General features: G+C 34.6%; 1 protein-coding gene across 2 annotated transcripts in view; it reads right to left on the bottom strand.

The window, feature by feature from the left end:
* Positions 1 to 22,726, bottom strand: part of LOC119837626 (forkhead box protein P1) — a 61,805-nt gene that overhangs the window by 4,018 nt on the left and 35,061 nt on the right. The window contains exons 4-16 of one of the 2 annotated variants that reach the window (XM_038363306.1): positions 13,429 to 13,517; positions 12,479 to 12,581; positions 11,737 to 11,940; positions 11,286 to 11,394; positions 10,784 to 10,900; positions 10,027 to 10,135; positions 9,136 to 9,308; positions 7,338 to 7,415; positions 6,559 to 6,635; positions 5,234 to 5,335; positions 2,039 to 2,205; positions 564 to 639; positions 258 to 349 (exon numbers count right to left, since the gene is read on the bottom strand). In XM_038363306.1, coding sequence (XP_038219234.1) covers positions 258 to 349; positions 564 to 639; positions 2,039 to 2,205; positions 5,234 to 5,335; positions 6,559 to 6,635; positions 7,338 to 7,415; positions 9,136 to 9,308; positions 10,027 to 10,135; positions 10,784 to 10,900; positions 11,286 to 11,394; positions 11,737 to 11,940; positions 12,479 to 12,581; positions 13,429 to 13,517 — 1,496 coding nt within the window. Of the gene's footprint in view, positions 1 to 257; positions 350 to 563; positions 640 to 2,038; positions 2,206 to 4,442; positions 4,592 to 5,233; positions 5,336 to 6,558; positions 6,636 to 7,337; positions 7,416 to 9,135; positions 9,309 to 10,026; positions 10,136 to 10,783; positions 10,901 to 11,285; positions 11,395 to 11,736; positions 11,941 to 12,478; positions 12,582 to 13,428; positions 13,518 to 22,726 lie in introns of both variants that reach the window. The other variant, XM_038363307.1, reaches the window with a different exon arrangement.

The raw sequence follows: 22,726 nt of genomic DNA, 5'->3' as shown, positions 1-22,726 counted from the left end.
ACACGAGAATTTTATATATTAGATTTCAAACACGCTGTCAAAAATGTTTCATATTCCATTTTGTACTACTCATTGATGACGTTTGAATTGCCAGCCATCCAACCTTGCATTTAAACTTATCAGCTTCATTTGAGACAATATTATAGTTTCTGTATGTAAAGAAAGTATTGAGATATTATTTTTAGAGATAAATATTTCTATGATATATATAACAATCACTACAAAAAACTACGATATAAACAACAATAAGTATATACCTATAATCCTCATGTGAAGATTGATAATCTTCCGTCTGCATCAAGTGATCATCTGTAGACATATATGCTAGGTTGCAATCTTCCATCATACCCTAAAATAATGGAGCAAATTATCTTTCAAATTTTTTGAATTCCTTCTTATCTAGATGAAAAAATTTAAAGCAATAAAAGAAAAAAGCATAAAAATTTATCAAGAAGGTTTCGAAGCTACATCTTTTACTTTACGGATTAATTCATAATCGTTCAAATACTGATTAATTGAATTTATAGCCGAAGAACTAATATTTTAATTATTGATATAAATACCTGTAGGTTTCGTTTCAAAGCCTCACTATAGCCATGAGGGCTCGTCATCATTGGTGGACTTTGAGCACCCATAAACCTGCCAATCAAATAGTCATATGAAATTACCAGAATACAAAAACATACATTTTTTTAATATCAATTTTGACTTTTATTTGAAACAAATTGATAAATATTGAAATTAATTTTAAATAACTTTAAAATTTAATTAGTGATCAACTTTTTGACAAACAAAAAAAAGAATATAAAGATCAGCATACCCCTGGCCTTTTCAAACCTCCATTGACGGAAATGTTTATCGTCCAATTTAAGTATACTGTGTTTTATGTAAATGTGTAAATTGTAAAGTGTATAATTTTGAAATTAAACAGTCCAATTATTTGTATCAGTGTCGTCGGTGAATGTGATGTGAATGTTAAATAATAGAAGATAATAAATAGAATAAAAATAGAAAAAAAAGCAAGCAAGAAGAAAAAGGAGAAAAAAATTATAACTATCATGCGACAAAACGCACAAACAAAGCGTCAACACTTACCTCTAGAAACATTAAAAAATAAACATGCGATATAAAAAGGGAATAAATTTAGAAACACTTAAATCTTACTTGTATATCCAACGACGATCCATCTTACAAACATTTTAAATGCAATAAACATGCATAACAATAAAATATAACTAGGTATAAGTATGAATACATTTTCTTTTATACTGTACACATCCCGACGTTTTAACTCCGCAGGTGTATAAAGCATGCATAACATATTGAAATTTGATTATAGTTTTCATATGATGTAGGTTATGCATTTCATCAGGTTCAAATATAAAATATTTAATGTTACAATTGCAAAATATTATGATTTAAGCTATGTACTATAATTCGATCGATATGATGTTAATATCTATAGCAAAACAATTTGTTATAGCTCGGCATTCTAAATTCTAATGATCTACAGAGTGCTTAAACCTAGACGACATACTAAAATGTTACTTTGACAATATCCATTAATCTACTGCGTGCAAAGATTTTAGCACTCTGAAGCTGTGATCGAACATATGAATCTATATGATACTAACATGACATGTCGGGATTATCTAAGCTTACACATTAATTACACACCCTTACGGAACGGTGATAAACATCAAACTAGTCGTGAACCAAGAATCATCAGTGTGATGAATTTTATTTGTGGATTCAAAAGTTCACGTAAAATACTAATGTGGACGCGATCGCCCAACGATTCTTGGAAATGTTGCTGAATTATAAATATACAAAACAATGTGATTCACATTCAAAGATTTGATAAGAACAGCTTGTCGATATTATGATTCAATTAAATTTAAATGTACATAAAATATAGTGAATCCACGCGAATATGGTCCTATACATGTCGGTCGATAGATAGAAAGAAATTTAGGCAAAATGAGCACAATAAAGATTCGTTGGACGGTCGCAACGTGAGACTGGGCTGCGCTCTTACTGTGGAGCGTTGGGTCCGGGAGGCGCCGGTTCGTATTTCCTGGGCCGCCCTCGACTTAGATGCCGTCTCTTCACGAATTCGGCATCATCCACCATCCAAAAGGAACCGAAGTCATCCTCGTAGCGCACGAAACATTTGTGTAGAGACAGGTTCGTCCGGATTGCATTCTATAATTCATTTCTCTTTAGCAAATGTTATGGTTATTTTGCTAAACCTGTATATCTCCTATTTTAAAATGTGCTCCAATCTCAGGCCTATTCAGATTTTGAATAGTTCAATTAAGCGATGGAAGCACATTCAGATCGTCGTGGAAGTTGACATCTTAAAATAATCATGCAGGAGGACCCGAGAGACCCCAAGGATGGGACGAATAGGGAGTTTGGTTAATAGGCAAGCGAGAAAAATGTTATTCACCGTAGCGCTGAACTCCACGAACACACACAAATAACAAATCCTAAATACAATAGGTCACATTATAATCCACTTGTAGAACGAACCGCAGATTATAATGCAACTTACAAATTTCATCCAAAATCAACTACACAAATAATTATAAATTTAAATCTGAAACGAGATAAAACATTTATTTACATGACAAGAATTGAATTATATCTAAGTTAGATAGAAAATAAGAGAAGATTTGATAATAATTAAGGTTTAGTGTGGTATTGTTAAGTGTTGATACGACAGTTTAAATTGTTTTGTGGAAACAGTTATTAGTATTCATGATATGTCGCCTTCCAGGCATGGTTATAAAATATAAGTTGTTTAATGTCGAGTGAATGCTAATGCCCAACCTGTTGGTGATTTTGTTAGCATTTTGTATGTATAATTTGTTTTATTTAATTGATTGTTCCCTTTCTTATTATTATTATTTTCATTTGCTTGTTATTGTCAAAGAAATGATGACAAGCATTTATTTCTGTTGCGTTTTTTGGTAAATCTTTACATTTCCTGTGCCTGTGTAAAAAAACATTAGTTGTGTTAAAAAAATTCAAACATTTTACAAAAACAAATTAATATTTCCAATATTTTAAGTAAATTGTCACTATGTGTGTACAATTCCATGTTTATATTTATATGTGTAGTATTTGTGTGTTTTAGAGTTCTTGTAAAAAAGAATGAAGTCCTAGTTAATGGATTTATGTAATTGTTTTGATTGATTATAATTATTATTGTTTTCTGTGTGTATCAATATAGGGCCATGGTCTGGTCATGAATAATTGCGTCGTTCTTATGTGTGTTGTTACTTGTATGTACAGATTTTTTATGTCACTTTTTGTGTTGTATGCGTTTTATTGTCACTTTTATAGAACTGGTTATTGGGTGAATTGATTCATGATTGTTTCCGTGATGGTGTTAAAATATTTTTAAGGACTAATATTGTTTTCATATGTATATTTTGTGTATCAAGCATAAATTGTATTGTCATTGGTTCCTTTAATGTGATAGTGTGTCATTGAAGTATCATATGTAGTGTGGGTCCGCCGGCCAGGCAACGCTATGTCGTACGCAGCGTGTTGCAGCGGCGTGGGTTTATGTTTCATTGTTATATCTGTTAATATTTCTTTGATTTTTGTATTGTGTGTGTGTGTGTGTGTGTGTGTGTGTGTATGTAATAATTCCGTCTTCTTTTACTGTAAGATATATAAAGTGTAACGTGATCAGTGTCTGATTAGCACCTAGTATGTTCAGTGTTTTTTATACAGTATATAATGTAAAATGCATGCATAGAGCAGCTCATCAGAGAGACGATGCTGTTTCGTACTCGGCATGGTGGAAATGAAGGTGAAAATGTTAGCCTGTTCGAGTTTAATCATACAGTGTTTGTGTTAATGAATATTTGGCGTTTCTGGTTTCAGTCTGTTCATCATATGTTCATCATGTGTGATGGAGTACCGCAGGCCAGTCTTCGCTGTGCCAAGATCCGTATAGTGCAACCCGTCCCGGCGTTGCGTGTTTACGTCTTTTGCGTGATACGTCGTGCTTGTTTAGTGTTTTAATGTGATAGTAAGCAAGTTGTACATGATGCATTATAGAGTAGTTTGTAATTGTAAGGGTTTGTTCGTAATGCAATCTGTATGTAGTGTGATTTGTATATCAGTGAAGTGTTAGCTATGTGTAGGGCCAAGTTCTTTTGTGTGTGTGTGTGTGTGTATGTGTATGTGTGAAGGTGTAGTGTAGGAGTAAAGTATATAATGTAATGTGTGTTACGTGCAGTGCGGCGTATAATGCAAGTTCTCGTTGACTTTGTGTTGTTTTAATAGAGTTAGAGTCTCAGTATTGTATGCATATTTGTTTTATTGATAGTTGAGTGTAATTTGTTTCATTCATAGTTGAGTGTGTCGTGTATAGTGTGCGATGTGCAGTGTGGGTCCGCAGGCCAGGCGACGCTGTGCCGTACCCCGCGTGGTGCAGCGGCGGCGGCGCGTGCGCGGCGCGCTGCGGCCGCCGCTTGTAAAACTCCACCTCGTCTACCGTCCACACGGCGCCCTTTACGTTCTCCACACGCATGAAGCATTTGTGCAGCGAGAGGTTGTGGCGTACCGCGTTCTGTTTTACGCATTGTTACGCTGAGATAATGCTCTGTGCCTTAACTATATATACTAGCTTACTAGCTTATAGACGAATTGCATTTTTTTTTCACAGAATTCCAAGGTTAATGAAAATTGTACAAATTGCTAATATCGTGACGTGTATCTTTTTTTTCTATTTATTAATACTGGAAACATATTAGTTTTAATGCCATTTTTTGTATGATTTGATTTAATTTTGATAAACTAGCATTGACATAGACATTATAAAACCTTTGTAGTAATGATATCATAGACAAGATTTTCATTTGGGTCAGAGCATTGTCATTATAGTTTCACAAATATGGTAGATATATATTACATAATTGCAATTTCCAATCTTTCCTCATAGTTGATATGTTTTAAAAAGTAAAGCATATATAATGAAATCATATATTTTGTACAAAATATTAATACTAAGGTTACCTTTATAACAACATCCGGCGTATATTTGAAGTAAAAATTGAACTCGTATTATTATTAACAGAATATTAATTCTCTTACAACACATATTATTTTGACTTTTTCATTATTCTATACATGTTTTTATCAAAACTACCCGTTAACATTTAGTAATAGTTACTATAAAGTCTATATATGTAAAAAGAATAAAAGATCTTACCTTCCAAGTAGCAGCGTTACGTCTAAAGTAGCAGAAAGTGGTCTGGAACCAGTTGTAAATCTCGTTTAAGGTGAGCTGCTTGTCTGGAGATTCTATAATGGCCTGAAATTTTAATAACGTATTGTTTAGTACTCTTTTATGTCATAGTCAGCAATGGAGCTGGTGGGTCGCCTGATGGTAAGTGTTACCACAGTGTACCACCGCCCATGATGGAGAGACATAAGGTCAATTGTGGACCTTATGCTTCTACAAATGGATTGCAGACTTCAAATTAGGAAGGGAAGGGAAGAAGGATTGTCGAGAGGAATAAAGGAAAGGGCTTGGGAAGGGTAAGGAATAGGATATGGCCCTCCGGCTCACCGTACGAAACAATAGCAAGCTATTATTTCACGCCGGTTTTCTGTGGGGGTGTGGTACTTCCCCGGTGCGAGCTGGCCCAATTCGTGCCGAAGCGTGCTCGGCTACCACATACACAACTACTACAACAACCATATGTATATCGTATAATTATTATCGTCTTAATATTAATACGATTTTCTTGTGCACATTTAAAGGAAATACACGATGATATATATCGCAGATAGCCCATATGTGCAGATTTGAGTGGTGAAGGATAAAAGCGAAATTTGGACAAGCGACGGATTAATGTATTATACATTAATAGGTCGGTTTTATATATACAAACAAATATTTATATGTATAAAACCTATTAATAAAGTAACTTATACTTAAGAATTCCATGATTTGTGTGTAATTCTGACTCAAGTTATAATTCAAAAAGTTTATATTAATATGTAAATGTTTGTTGCTTGCTTAAGCAGCTAGACTGTCAGCTATAAGGAAATTAGGAGTCCAAATGTACAAAATCCAATTTTGCCCATAAATTTATTAGCAAATGTGTTCAATTTATTATTCAAAATCACTAAATTACAGTCATGACATCGTGCTGGTCTCCTATTTATTAATTAGATAACTTCTGATGAAGTTTAATGCTTTCTTTTTAATTGCATACTTTTATTATAAACTAGCTGCGCCTCGGGGTTTCACCCGCGCAAGTCAGTATCCCGTAGGAAGGTCGGGATAAAAAGTCGCCTATATGTTATTCCAGCTGTCCAGCTGTCTACGTACCAAATTTCATTGCAATCGGTTCAGTAGTCTTTGCGTGAAAGCGCAACAAACACAAACACATCCTTACAAACTTTCGCATTTATAATATTAGTAGGATAGGATTGTTATTATAACGACAACCATTTTTGGACTTTTCATCAATTTTGTATAAAAACGCGCATAAAAATAGTGTTTTTAACAATAATTTTCAAACGTACCTGACGAATCAGCGATGCATAGGTAAAAGGCGGACGCACATCAGCGCTCTTATAAAACTCGCGATTCCTTTGTATTTCTGTAATTTGCAAGTTAGCGACTTAAATATAACCATTATATTAATTGTGCTACGAATAATTAATGAAAACAAACACATTTCTAAATCAAATAGATTTTTACCTTGTTGAACATCTAATCCAGCTCTTTCGAGCATATATGGAAGACCTTGGGAAATAGGAATATTTCATAAATCCATAAATTATTTTATAGCATTCATATCAATTTCTAGAGAAAAAAACCATACGCTTAGATTTGTGCTTTCAGTGCCTAATTTTAAAATAAATATTCGATATTGCCTAACATTCTGTTTTATAATTTTATAATTGTAATTCTGAGTTACTGTGAAATAATGAATTAAAATTTGAAATTTAATAAATGGCATATAAATATAAAGCAGTGGTGGTTCAGTGGTGAGAACCTCGGACTTCAAAATCGATAAGTCGAGGTTCGAGACCGGGCGAGCGTGCAGGAAATAAATTGATTTTTCAATTTATCTGCGCATGTGGATAACATCACCACTGCTTAAAACGGTGAAAGAAAACATTGTGAGGAAACCGGCATGTCCAAGAATCAAAAGTTCGACGACATGTGACATCTGCCAACCCGCACTTGGCCAGCGCGGTGGATTATGGCCTGAACCCTCATAGGAGGCCTGTGTCCCAGCAGTGGGAACATGTATGGGCTGATGACGATATAAATATATAGCAATGAAATATCTTACCTCCAGCTATGGCTACACCGGATTTATCAGACACACGACGCCGCACCGGGCCGGGGGAAGCTCCTTCATTAGCACCCCCTGAAGAGCAAAAAGTGTTATTCGAAACAAATCTTATTATTAAATTAAATTTTTATAGTATTGAAATGCTTTATAAATGAGAAATTTTGAAATAATAGAAAAAACTTTGAAAATTTGAATCCCGTCACGTTAGCAAATTTTTTTCTATTCTAGTACTTTCTTGTGTTTGATTTCACGTGATGATCACGTGATGATGATTATACATTTAGAAATTAAAAACTTTTTAACGGATTTTAAACGCGATTTATTCATTATATTATTAACCCGACGTTTCGAACACTTTACAGCCTTCAAGACATATAACATCTCAGTCTCCCCGTGACCACGCTCGCTGTAAAGTGTTTTTCTATTCTTTTAAAATTTCTCAAATCTTATTATTTTTTATATCTGCGTTCGATTAACCGTCATCCCAAAACTGAAGTGATTGAGGTAACATAATATAATTCCATTATGCACTATTTGTAAAAAAAATATATGGTTATTTTTAGTCAGACATGACAAAAAACTAACCTTCAAAAAGATGAAGCTAAAATTATCTTAAATACGGCATATTTTCGTGTCATATATATTGTTTTATCACCTTTTGACGCATTATTAACAAAAAATAGATACGCACAATTTAACATAGTTTGAGAATGATGACGTCATCTAAGTTGAATAAAAAAACTATTTGTAGCTCAATTGCTTTCAATTTATTAGCAATAATGTTATATATATATATAAATGAATTGAAAGTAAGGAGTTTCTAGTTTTTCTTTTTAAACACTACATAATATAGAATAATAATAATATAATTTTATAAAGAGGAAGAATTTGTATTTTTGTTTGTTTATTTGTAATGGATAAAATCAAAAACTACTGAGCCTTAATAATTCTTTCAACATTAGAAAGCTGTAAGTTCACTGTGACATAGGCGATATATGTACCACGGGCGAAGCCGGGGCGAACAGCTTAATATATTTTAAAACAAGTTACGTTGAAGATGAAGTTGGTTTAGGATCGCGGAGATGAAAATGGCCTTTCTTTTATTTTATAAGGAAATTTCAATATAATATGGGATGGCTGTAAGTCTTGAAACAACACTTGAACTGAACTACATGTGATATAGAAGTTTCGGAAATGATGTATGCGATACTATATACCCGAGAACTGAAAGCATTATAAATATATTATGATTTAGAGAGAAGATGGTTTTTTCCTATATCATCTATATGATATAAAATAGATTTACGTAATGATTCTAATGATAAATTGTATACCGTTTGGATCGAGGCGGAATGTAGGAAATATGACTCGGGGAGAATCTATATAAATTAATAGAAACAAGTATTTAAATTCAAAAGATAGATTTATTTGAGCTGGAGACGATTCAAGAAAAGTGTACGCGGTATGTGATATGGAGAAGATTTATGTGGAGCCTCAGGGTAACTTAAGCATTTTAGGTGAACACTGAATATGTGATACTCACTGCGCCCCGCGGTTTCACCCGCGTAAGTCCGTATCCCGTAGGAATATCGGGATAAAAAGTTGCCTATATGTTATTCCAGTTGCCCAGCTGTCTACGTACCAAATTTCATTGCAATCGGTTCTGTATTTTTTGCGTGAAAGAGCAACAAACACACACACATCCTTACAAACTTTCACATTTATAATATTAGTAGGAAATAGGATTTTGTAAACACTGTGCATGCCATGTGTAGGAAGTCAACATTAATCTAACCATGCGGCATCTTATGATGATGCGAGTCCCTCGCAGCATGGAGGTGTCGCATCATGGCGGCGAGGCGGTCGCGCTCGCGGCGCAGCTGCAGCTCCAGCTGGGCCACCACCTGCATCTGGACGCGGGCCTGCGCGGCGGACCGGTCGTCCAGCGTGTGCGCTGCTTCCAGGTGCCTGGTAGATTTGTTCGCTGTTTTATGGCAAAGCTGGTGGTGTGCGGATTCGAAGTTATCACGAAAAGAGAAAGAGGCTTCTCTTTTCTTCTATCGCACTTTTAGACCGGGGATTGAACCCATTATTCCTCGGCACTGACGCGTTTACCATTGAACCATAGAGGTCATAGACTATAGCCTGTACAGCAGTAGAAATGCAGCGCACTATGCTGCACAATGGAGATATCAATTATCCTTAATGTATTTACGATTGATTCTATCCGCAAAAATAACAAGATCGCACCAATTCTGTATAATACACTAGAAACCTGCACTACAGGTATAAGATTGTCTATAAAACATGAAATAATAACTTCATGGATGTTTTTTTTTTTTTCAAGCAAAAAAACGTTATAAAGTGCGTTAATTAGTAGTAGGAAGTAAAAATCCAGCAAATATTATTCTAAAATTAGTGCAACGTTCGCTTCGAAACTTTTTCGGTAGGTACATCGTTTTATGTTTGGAAACATGCATAAATAAAATGTCGTGAAATAATATAATATTTATATCAATGATCACAGGATCAATTCATATCTTCGAATCACGTCATCCGACACTGCATAATGAAGTTAGTGATTAATTATGATTCGTTTAACATTTAAAATTTTTAATTTTCTTCAATATTATAATAATAAAGATGTTGCTAATTCAGATAGTATCTTATATATAGATAAACTCACTTTAAAAACGCTTGGAAATCTTCGGCCAGAGCGTCACAGCCGGGCCACTTGCAAACACCCCTCCCGTATAGAGGGTGCTCTTCTATTTCACTACCCCATAGCATTAAACCTGAGATAAAACAAATTCGAATAGAAACAACACGAAATATATTCTCATGAGATATTAAGGATAATATTAGTTCTTATTGTGCTCCTTTTATTTTAGGATTAGTTTTAAATTACTTATTGAAATCTTACTGAAACAGTGTGACATTAAAATCAGAATAGATATCAGATATATAAAGGTAAAAAACCAATACAGAATATCAATAAAAAGCAGAATTTTACTTAAATTGTTCCAAAGCCATTTTGTGTGTTATATACATTTAAATTAAAAGCTCAGTGGAGAGAACCTCGGAATTTAAAATCGATTAGTCGGGGTTTCGAGATCGGGCGAGCGTGCAGGAAATAAATTGATTTTTCCATTTCTCTGCACATGTGGATAACATCACCACTGCTTAAAACGGTGAAAGAAAACATCGTGAGAAAACCAGCATGTCCAAGAATCAAAAGTTCGACATCTGCCAACCCGCACTTGGCCAGCGTGGTGGATTATGGCCTAAAATTCTCATCAGGAGGCCTGTGTCCCAGCAGTGGGAACATATTATATAGGCTGATGATAACGATATATTTAATTTTAACGAAATGTAACCTCAATAAAAACAATGTATTGTATATTCACTATATCATTTTTAATAGTATTTTTAAAACAACTCACCGGGCGGCGCATTTGGCGGTACAGAAAGAGGTGCATGCATCAAGTACTGACGCTGCACAGCTTGCAGCTGCTGCACCAGCTGTTGCTGTTGAGCTCCCAGCTGTTGCTGGAGAGACCCTGGGTGGATGATTATTCATCGTAAAGTATACATATAGTTGACTTAGTGTAGAATAGAATCTATGTGTTTAAAGGAAAGTCTTATTAGTTACCCTACTAAAGAATTAAGAACAGCTTGGGACTGATTTTTGATTCATTACATTGATGTTATTTCATGCATTTCCCGAAATAATTTATACAACTATTGAAAGTAAACTAACTCAATGTTAATTTAAATATTTACAATATCGAATGCAATTTTTAAACAATTGAAAAATTCATCCGATTAAAGAAAGAAAGAAAGAAAGAAATGAAAGAAACATGTGTTTATTAAATTGGTAAACGATCATAGACAACAAGACAAAACATTTTCAAACTTTTTTTTTTTATTTCGTACTGGTCTTACCTGGTGAACTATCTGGAGGCTGGAGGTGGGACTGTGAGAGCAGGTTGAGATTGATCTGGTCTTGCAACCGAGACTGCTCCAAGCGCTTGGCCGCCTCGGACGACATGTGCTAGAGTAAACAATAAACATTCATGGACATTGGCAAAAACATTTCAAGACATAACATCTCAATCCTTGTTAAGTAAGAAACGTTAGGATGAATACTGCAATGATTAAATCCCGTTTAAGTTCCATTAAAAGTCATTAATTCTTAAATGATGAGTCGTTATCAAATCCACATTTTTTAAAGTCACAAACTGCATGAGTAATCAATTTTGAAAGAAAGAAAACATTATGAGATTATTATCTTTCTTTTATCTTTAAAGGAAGAAGAAAGAAAGCAACCAAACATATTGCCAAATAAAAGAGTCCAAACAACTGAGAAAGCCAACACTTTTTTACAATACTTTACCTGTTTTTGCATATGGTGCTGATGGAACAACCGCTGCTTCATCAGTGCCTGGAGTTGCGAGTGCTGGTCGAGTAGCTGCATCGCCAGCAGGTCGGGCGCCACAAGCGGCAGCGGGGAGCGGGGCGCAGTACTACTGCCGGCGGGGGACGCGGGCGCAGGGCTCGATTGAGTAGAACCGCCGGTTGGGGATGTGGGGGCGGAGGCCTGCTTTTAGGGGTATTATTGACATAAAGGATGTTTTCAGGTTTTAACGAGATTCCTATCATGTTTAAGATACTTGCTGGTGTGATATTAATTGATAAAATGATGGAATACGGCTTTAAGGGTCGACTCACAAGATATGGGTCTGAATAAACACAGTTATTTAAATCAAGTTGAAACACAGTTGTTTTTCTACTGATCTATGCGCCTCATCCCTCTTCAAATTGTTATTTTGTAAGCATTAATGTAACTATACTTAGGTATTTTTAACACTATCATAAGGTTTTCACCTCCCGACCATATTTTAGACTATTATTTTACAAAATGCATCTAAAAACAATCAATCTTTACTAATAATATAAAATTAAAGAGTTTATTAACTTGTTTGAACGCGCTTATGTCAGGAACTAATGAAACTATTTGAAAAATCGCTTCACCGTTGGGCAAGCACATATGTAATCCCTAGATTTCGTTATTGGTATTTCAAATAAATGAACCACAGGCGAAGCCAGAGCGGATTATTAGTTTCCGAAATACTCACCCTAGCAAGTGAAAGCGGCTCATTTTCCCGCGGGGGTGAGCGGCGGGGGGGCGAGCTGCGCCGGCGACGCCGCGCCGCGTCGCCCCACCTCCCGGACTCGTCTCTGAAAGACGTAACAAATATGTATTAAGATGTATGTGTGTCTACGCCAATATTATAAAGAGTTAACTAACTAAACTACATAGAAAGCGCAACCAGCGTCTTGTGGAAAAGTCAATTCTCGGCTAAATACAAAATGCCGGGCGTTAAACCGACTACGCCGAAAACGGCGCAATTATACAAATCACCTGCGACATATACAATTGGGTAATTACTTCAAACATAAAGCCGATACGCAAGTGGGATAATGTTTAAACTTTAAACTGATTTCTTCAGCACAGTTAATAAATAACGGTGTTCTGACATGAGCGATTCGAGCCATGTACACACACCTATTTACTCACGTCTAGTCATTTCACCAAACCAAAGCAAACAAGATTATGCTAGAAACCTGAACGAATTCCTCGTATGCGCGTCACTGTATTTGTCATCATACGTTTCTCAATAATTATTCGTAATTATTAAACAAAAATATCCAGTTTGAAGCACTCAGATTGACAGGATAAAGGATGTTAGTTTTAATTTTATCCCGCCTCAGCTATCGAAATTCTTCTATTCTCTCGGTTCCCTGGGTGTAAGGGACAGAAAAAACCTCAAAATTAAGGTTCTTTCATCGACTATAAGCAGGAATCTGAGCTGGTGGTTCTCCTGATGATAAGCGATCATCGCATATGAACATTTGCAGATATAGTGCCTCTGCGAATCCACTGCCCGTCCGCTTTTATCATGAATGGAAAACGATTGGCGATTATAAGGAAAGGATTGGTGACTGGGAAGGAATAGATTGGGAAGGGTGAGGAAGAGGAAACGGGTGTCCGTTCTATAGGTATTACAGGGTTTATACAAGTTACCTGTCCAAACAGCGGTCCAGCTCGAAGGAGTTGAGTGGCGGCGGCTTCGCAGCACCACCTGGGCTTGAGTTTAGAGCTGGCTCCGGACCCTGGGGACGAAAATAGGTTAAGCTGCATACTTGACATGACTTTGTGTATTTTCGTGTTTATAATGTTACTAGCTTTTGCCCGCGGCTTCGCACGCGTCAAATTCGGAGTGGTTTAAAAGATGTCAGTATACATATAAACCTTCCATTTGAATCACTCTATCTATAAAAAAAACCCATCAAAATCCGTTGCGTAGGTTTAAATATTTAAGCATACATAGGGACATAGGGACAGAGAAAGTGACTTTGTTTTATACTATGTTGTGATTATGATTAAATTTGTTTAATCGTTCACACGTGTAAATAGATTGAAGTCACAAAAGCGTTTTTAATTATTTGTGAAAATTCAAAATTATCTTATCTTTGTTTTTTGTGTTTTTTCATTTATTTCATTCATTAACGATATTCTAATATATTCGTTTATTATAATTGAGTGTATAATTATTTTTAAGTTTAACCAATCGGTTTCTGTATATTTAAAATAAACTAAATCTATTTACTTTAAATATAAAACTGATGAGTTTGTTTGTTTGAATTTAAAAATCATTTCACCGTACGTATCTTTATATCTACGTGATCCCCGAGTATCCCTACCAATATCATTAATGTGAAAATAACGCTATCTGTCTGTCTGTCTCTTCAACACGCCAAACCATAAATATAGATTCAGAAATATCATAGAGGCATAGTAAGAGACCCGAGAAAGGACATAGTGTTTTACATTCCGAAAAAGAGAACTGTACGGGAAATGGGACTATCTGTTTTACCTAGTTTTACCTACCAAGTACGTGGGTAAAACCGCGGGCGGAAGGTTATTAAGTAAGTTATACATATTTATACATATATGAACCATAAGCGTACTGCTAGAATATCATGATTATTCATAGACATTAACAATAGATAGGTATATGGCCAAATTACATAATTTACATATTTGTAAATAGACAATTTTCTCTCATCTTATTACGCAAAATGTTTTATATAATATCGATTATATGAATATTCTCAAATATTTATCTAATACAAAACGGAATCAGTACTGCTTTAAGACGACACGCTGCCCGACGAAAAACGTAATATTAATTTAACTGAAAATGAAGCACCCATATAATATCGCTTATTACCAGTGCACCTAAGTTGAGAAAACAATTTATCTTTCAAATAACTATATGTACATAACGCCTCGCCTATATAACTTGTTGTCACAGACAGTTTGCACGGATATATTATTCTATTTAACTTATTTTATTACATCTAGCGAACACTGGTTATTTTTGCTCGTGTTATAAAAATAATTTAAGGCTAGATACAGCTTATTGGCAGACTCACGAATTCTCTTACAAGTTTTATAAGCTTTAATTCATTTATTAGTAAAAAATGTATGTTAGAAATTACCAAGATACCAATAATAATCACAAAGCTACCTCTAAACATTTATTTTATTGTTTTTTGGCAAATTATTCTTCAAGCAACAAAGTAATTTAATAGTGATTTATATTTATAGCACAATCAATCGATTTTCAGTTAATCGCATATTCATATTTCTGAACGATGATGTATACGCATGTGTGCGTGCCCTGTGTACAAACAGAGCCGAGCCGAGACCGTTGTTGCATGTGTGAGTGCATCATTCTAACTATTGCAGTCCCCTTAAAGCGAGCAATACCGTAGCCAGTGTAGACCCGAACTATAATGTTATTACAACATGTAATATATGTGTTTATAAGTGACAAACACGTTTGAACTATGAGCTCACCCGGTGCTTAAGAGGCGTGTTTTGAAGGCACTATATAAACACGTAACTATGAACAAGTGTTCAATATAAACTATGTGACATTATTATTTTTATAAACATCCCTCTATTAATAAAAACAATCTATGATAGATGAAATTGAATACGGGTAAATAGCTGCGTTCATTGTGTTGAAATTATGATTACAAAATACAATGCATTGATATGATCATTTCGAATGAGCCGATTTATCATTTTCTCCTTGTTTTTATTATTTTTTTTTAATCATTTATTTAGAGGGCTTTTAAACTATTATTTATGTCAGCCCCTTTGAAACAAAAAAACTAATAAACTAAATACAATCTTGATTAAAATAAAATAAATAAAATAAAATCTTTCTCTCCTAATCACTAATAAAACAAAAGAACATGAATACGTTGTGAAAGTCTAAGGACTTGGCTCCTTATATTTCGCTGAGAAATAAAGTCGCCTATAACGTGGTCACATTTCATTAATATAAATTAACTCTACTTTAGGTGATAACAATAGGTACTCGTTAGAACATTCAATAAAAAACTAAACGAAACAGATCTATTTTTATACTCCCGATATAGCTTCAAAATTAAATTAAACCAATTATTTGTATAATCATTTCAATTTTTTTCAAATTTTATGTATCAAGTTCATCTACGATAAAACTTAACACAATACAATATTAGAGTGCATATGTCTTGGTAACTACTTTGTAAAAAATAATATACAAGCGAGTTTATCTTTTTTCTATTTATGATCACTGTGAGACGTAGAGGGAATAATATTGTAAATTATTTATGTGTTTATGCTCTAATTATAATAAACTGCTGAAATTATTTCTGTTAGATCACCAATAAACAAATAGATAAATAAAACAACCCTTCTAATTTTATAAACGCGACAGTTTATAAGAATGTACGGATGTTTGACACTCTTTCAAGTGAAACGAGCTTATCAGATCTGTATGAAATTTGGAAGAGAGATAGATTATAGCTTATATTAGCACATAGGCTTCTGTTTATTTCCCCAGTAAACCCCCCACGCTAGTGACGCCGTGACCTAGAAGATTAAGGTGGCGTTGATCACCTAACTTCCCTATGATATTCTAAACAATCTTCCTTCCGGCTTTTGAACCATGATTTTTATATTAAAATAAACATAATATTATTGATTGCTATAGGCACGTTCATAAATATCACCCGATACGTGATACAGTAAACAAATGTGATACGACGATCAATATATTATATAATTTTGCTTATTTTGCGGAAGTCGAGTGAATGTGTTTATTGCACAAATAATTTAAACATCAATCAATTTGTTTATGAAGGTCAAATACATGCAAGCGTTCTAATACTATTGTGGGAGTCGAGCACGCTTCGGCACGAATTGGGCCAGTTCGCACCGGGGTATACCACACCCCCACAGAAAACCGGCGTGAAATAATAGCTTGCTATTGTGTTTCGTACGGTGAGTGGGGGAGCCGGAGGCCCATATCCTTTTCCTTACCCTTCCTAGTCCTTTCCTTTATTCCTCTCATCAATCCTTTCCTAATCCCTATCCAATTAAAGTCGACAATCCATTTGAGAGGCGAAAGGTCTGCAATTGACCTTACGCCTCTTCAAATGTTCATGGGCGGTGGTAGCGCTTACCATCAGGCGACCCACCAGCTCCATTGTCGACTGTGACATAAAAAAAAAAAAAATAATAGCTAATTTTTGAATCCAGCAGATTATCCAGATATTATTTATTCGAATTATGCGTATCAGTGTGAGATAATCATTTTTTTATGTCACAGTTCGTAATGGAGCCAGTGGGACGCCTGATGGCAAGCGCTACCACCGCCCATAAACATTTAGAGTGGCGTAAGGTTCATTGCAGACCTTACGCCTCTACAAATGGATTGCCACCTTTTTGGGAAGGGATTAAGAAAGGATTGGCGAGAGGAATAATGATAAGGACTGGGAAGGGTAAGAAAAAGGATATGGGAATCCGGCTCCCACTCATCGAACGAAACACAGCAGAATGCTATTTCACGCCGGTCTTCTGTGGGGGTGTGGTACTTCCCCGGTGCGAGCTGGCCTAATTCGTGCCGAAGGGTGCTCGACAACCACATACAATTATAGTGCCTACCATGTGGTGAGTTACTATTAACTACGTAGGCATTTAATTAAAACAATTTAGTGGCGGATTGAAGAAACACGACATGAATTGGGCTAGCTCGCACCGAATTCTACAACCCCACAGAAAACCGGCGTGAACCGGCGTCTGTTCATACGGTGAGTGGAGGAGGCCCATTTTCTTTTCCTCAACCTTCCCAGCCCATTATTTCTTTCCAGACGTCAATCCTTTCCTTATCCCTTTCCCCTTTAAAGCGGGCAACTTTTTCACATAAGCACTACCTCTGCGAATGTTCATGGTTGGTGGTGACCACTTTCCATCAGACGATCCACCAGCAAAAAGGCACTTATAATCTTTATATTAAATCCTACTTATATTATAAATGCGAAAGTTTGTAAGGATCTGTGTGTGTTTGTTGCTCTTTTACGAAAAAACTACTGAACCGATTGCAATGAAATTTGGTACGTGTAGACAGCTGGACAACTATGAATTAAATAACATATAGGCAACTTTTTATCCCGATATCCTACGGGATACGAACATACGCGGTTGAAGCCGCGGGGCGCAGCTAGTCATTTATATAGGAAAAATTACGTGTCATATTCTTTGTCCGCGATGATCTCCTAAACTACTCTACCTTTTTGATTTTAATCAAATTTGCATACTATGTGCAGTTTGATCCTACTCAAAACCTATTTCAATAACGATAGTTCATATTATTTCAATAACGATTAATAACTACCCGGGCCGAGCCGGGGCACATTCAGTAGTATAATATAACTTTAACACTGCCATATTCAATAATTTACACGTCATACATGAGTAATGTTTAGCTATCGGATTACATTGTTTTGTTTTTTTATGAAAAACACGAGTGCAGCTTGTGGAACCTGACGATGTTTCGTAAACACACCGTGTTGTTGCTTGCAAGCTAAATGCACATATGTACTTATATTAAAACAATTGAGACTTACGTGTCATAGTATTTTCTTGTGTTTGATTTTACGCGAGTATTATACATATATTAAAGAGTTTTTAACGGATTTTAAACGCGATTCATTCATTATATTATTAACCCGACGTTTACGACGTTCGAAACGTCGGGTTAATAGTATAATGAATAAATCGCGTGTAAAATCCGTTAAAAAGTTTTTAATTTCTTAACTTACATGTCATATTAAATAAACCTTTTGTATCGCATATATAAATGTATTTACTAGCTTTTCGCCCCTAGGTATATAACCTATGTCACTCAGTGGAGTTGCAGCTTTCTAATGGTGAGAGAATTTTTTAAATCGGTCCAGCGGTTTTTATTTAAAAACGTTAACAACTTAAATACAAAATTACAAAAAGCTTCCTCTTTTAAATATTAGTGTGTATTTGTAAGGCTGTAGCATAAAGTACGTCGGCAACGGCTTAACATTTTTAGACAAGATGCTATCTCAATCTTAAACTTCTTTTTTCCGCGGACCTTGACTCATGATTTCTACAAAAAAAAAATTAATCAATCAACTATTTTTAACTATAATAAAGCTGATTAGTAATCAATTAGTTTTTATTTATCTATATGACAAACAGCTTACACAAAAATCTATAGCTGAGCATCACTCATGGATGATATCCAAAGGTGAAAGAATTTTTGAAATCGGTCCAATTATTCCGGTGATTAGCGCTATCAAACAAACGAACTCTTGAGCTTCATTTTATTAGTATAGATATGCACCTGGCAATGAAATTGTTTATGTAAGTTTACGCTTCAAAAATTATTTTCAATAAAAAACTGAACCGGCTTCATTCAAATCGTCAGAATTAAAACAAATGGCGGGAATCGACTTTCAAATAAAAAAAATCATAAAAATCGGTTAAACCAAAAATGTAATAAGCTAACAAACTTAAAAATACTGTCGAATCGCTCCTCTTTCTTTCTTGAAGTCGATTGGAAAGAAAAATTTATTATAACTAGCTGCGCCCCGCGGTTTCACCCGCGTAAGTCCGTCTCCCACAGGAATATTGGGATAAAAAATTGCCTATATGTTATTCTAGTTGTCCAGCTGTCTTCGTACCAAATTTCATTTCAATCGGTTTTGTAGATTTTGCGTGAAAGAGCAACAAACACACTCACATCCTTACAATCTTTCACAATTATAATATTAGTAGGATTATTACACACATGTTTTTCAAATAGTGGTATCGGTACACCAACTAACCAAGAAGCTATTCAACAAGCTTGGTTCGAATCCAAAAGACGAAGCTCCGATCGCGAGAACACTAATTAAGAAATCGTAACTAGAAAAGACATATATGTAGACTAGCGTACACAGCCACGCATTGCTGTGACAGTAATAATTAAAAACGTTTAGATTATAAATTATTGGGATAATTAATCGAAATAAAAACTATCCTATATCTTAAGTTGGACCAAATTACACATAAAATGTCAAATTTCATCCAAAATCGGTTAAGTTGGTGAAGAGTTCATTGGGAACATACATTATGACACTAGTTTGTTATATATTAAGATATATAATTCTTTTCTACAGGGGAGGGTACCGCTACAAAATGTACATGGAATCAAATGATCAAACACAAAAAAAGTCACCTCAATCGCTCGAGACTCACGGAGCTAACAAGTAACAAACTCAAGAACAATGCAGTCGAATTGACGACGTCCTTCGTTTTTTGGGAACGTCGGTTAAAAATCGCTCATAGTATTAAACAATGTCGCTTTCTCTGTCTGACCCTATGTCACTATGTATGCTTAAATATTTGAAACTACGCAACGGATTTTGATGGGTTATTCATAATAGATAGAGTGATTCAAAAGGCAGGTTTATATGTATAAAAATATCAATTAAATTTGACGCGAAGCTGCGGGCAAAAACTAGTACGTATTACGTAGTACGCTCATAAGTTTTCACAATAAACTAAGCCGCCTTCAAAATGTCAGAAATAGGATAAATTTAAAACACATAAGAGGCAATTCAAATAAAAAAGATAAGTCACAATCGGTTCACCCAATCGAAAGTTCTGGAAAAGCTAAAAGAAAGAGTCGAATTGAGAACCTTCTCCATTTTTTGAAGTGAGTTATTTGTAAGAGCGGCCAACGGAGCTGGTGGTTCGCCTGATGGTAAGCGATCACCACCGCCTATTAACATTCGCAATGACAGTGCCTGTGCGGATGCGCAGTACGCATCTAAGAGGATAGGATAAGGAAAGGATTGACGACTGGAAAGAAGGACTGAGAAGGGTGAGGAAAAGGAAACTGGCCTCCGTGAAAATATAGTTGTAATGATAGATAGACAGATAGATAGATAGATAGATAGATAGATAAAAAGATTATTAAAAGAACACATTAAATACATGACAATTACAAATTAAGACGATTACACAAAGACAAATTAACATAGAGAGGAAAAAAATGGACGGAGACAAATGTGCACTGTGTTCTTAAAAAGGGTCTTGGCTCAGCATAAATGTCAGAGTCAATGGGACCCTGACGCTGATATTCTGCCAACACCATTAGAGGGTAGAAATAATTAAATAAATACCGTTATAATTGAGCGAGAAAAAATAATATTAAATACATGGAATAAAGTGTAGCATACAAATAGGTGAAATAAATAATAATGATAATAATAACGCATAGTCATGGGTGTTACCTAGTTAAAAGAATCGGCACTTACCTGTCTTACTGCGTACAACATAGTAAATTCTTCGCTCTTGATACAATTTTATCGATTTACCGATTTATGCACTTATCGTAAATTATGTCTCTAGCAAACGATATATAGCGCTAATATATCAGTCATAGTCTTAACGATTTGTTGATTGTTATGCATTTACACATTATTCCGCTGTATCATTATTGATAAGATTTTAGTGTTTTAGTAAACTGCAAGTTGAGTTTTTGTCGGTGTTCGGGTGCGATTTAACGAAAGTGAGTGATGTTTTTGTTTGAAAAATAATTTCGTAAATGTTGTATGCGAATCACAATTTATAGGAATTTTAGGAAAATTTTAATTTCAAGTTTTTATTCTGTTTAATCTTATAATGTGTTGTTATTATTTATTTTTAAAAAACTTCAAGCACACGAAATAATTTTAATATATATTTGGCATAAATAAAAATTAAAGCTTCATTTTTCACACAATTTTATACAAATTTTAAATTAATTCACTTCTGAAATAAATCAATTATAAGGTACTCGAAATCTAGACTAAATATTTAGAAAGAATAAATTATATGAAGTAATGGTTAATTACTAATTTTATTTTTATTATTTCAATCAATGTTACTTCTGATATGATTAGTTATCTGTCTGAATTTCTTATTTCTGAAATCAATCAATAGTAAATTATTTAGTAGTGATAGCCCAGCGATCTTAATTCAAACCAGCTTTAATAAAAAATCCAAGGCTCGAAATTTAAATGCATGAGATAATTTAATTGAATATTGAAATTTGGCGTATTGTTACATTAAATTAAAAAAAAATTGCAAATAAATGCATTTGCTTTGTACACTATTAACAATATTAATGTAGGCATCCTTTAGAATTTGCGATTATAAAACTACACTATCAGCTTTCATACCATCCACCAACGCCCACGACGTAATCAATAATTTATAAAAACAATAACTCAATTAAAAAGCTCATTGCTGAAGGATAATTAATGAATTTCATTAAAAATTCCTTCGTAGCGTAGCGAGCGGGGAAGGCAGCCGCTGTAAAGCGCTATGCCTCCCACATTTTAAGCGAGAACCGTCTCCCTCGACCAATCACGGGCGCCCGCTGAAAAGTACCACGCCTACCCGCTTTTAAGAGACCTCCACTGAGCCTTAATAAAGATTTATAGTATACGTTCGTATGTACAGAGCTTTGTGAAGTTTTTTCGCGATCTAATTAAACGTATGAGCGTCGTTTTTACTTGGAAATTTTTACATATTTTAACGGATTTTCATGAGACTTGTTTTACGGTTTGAGCTGTTTCCTTTTAAAACTAATCTAGTTTAATATTCTAACAAATCATATATTAAACGCGATTATGTTATATACTATGTTAATATTAACACTATAGTTTTTTAATCTTGCAGCTATAAAAGCTTAAGCAAGTCCTTTATGTAAATATTTCTTTATTTAATAATAATATAAATGCGATATCAGGTATCTCTTTACTGACAAAACAGTATTTTTGTACGATGTCATCAGAATGACTTTGTTTATTAGAAAATTTTCTTTTTCTATACTTAATAGTGATCACCGAATGGTGAGAGGCACATTGAATATAGATGTTAAGCTCGAAAGATCTCGTTTGATTAAGTCGACTCT

This window comes from Zerene cesonia, chromosome 28, assembly GCF_012273895.1.
Source record: "Zerene cesonia ecotype Mississippi chromosome 28, Zerene_cesonia_1.1, whole genome shotgun sequence".
NCBI lineage: Eukaryota > Metazoa > Arthropoda > Insecta > Lepidoptera > Pieridae > Zerene > Zerene cesonia.
Note: the sequence above shows the minus strand (reverse complement) of the source record. Positions and strands in the feature narration are given on the sequence as shown.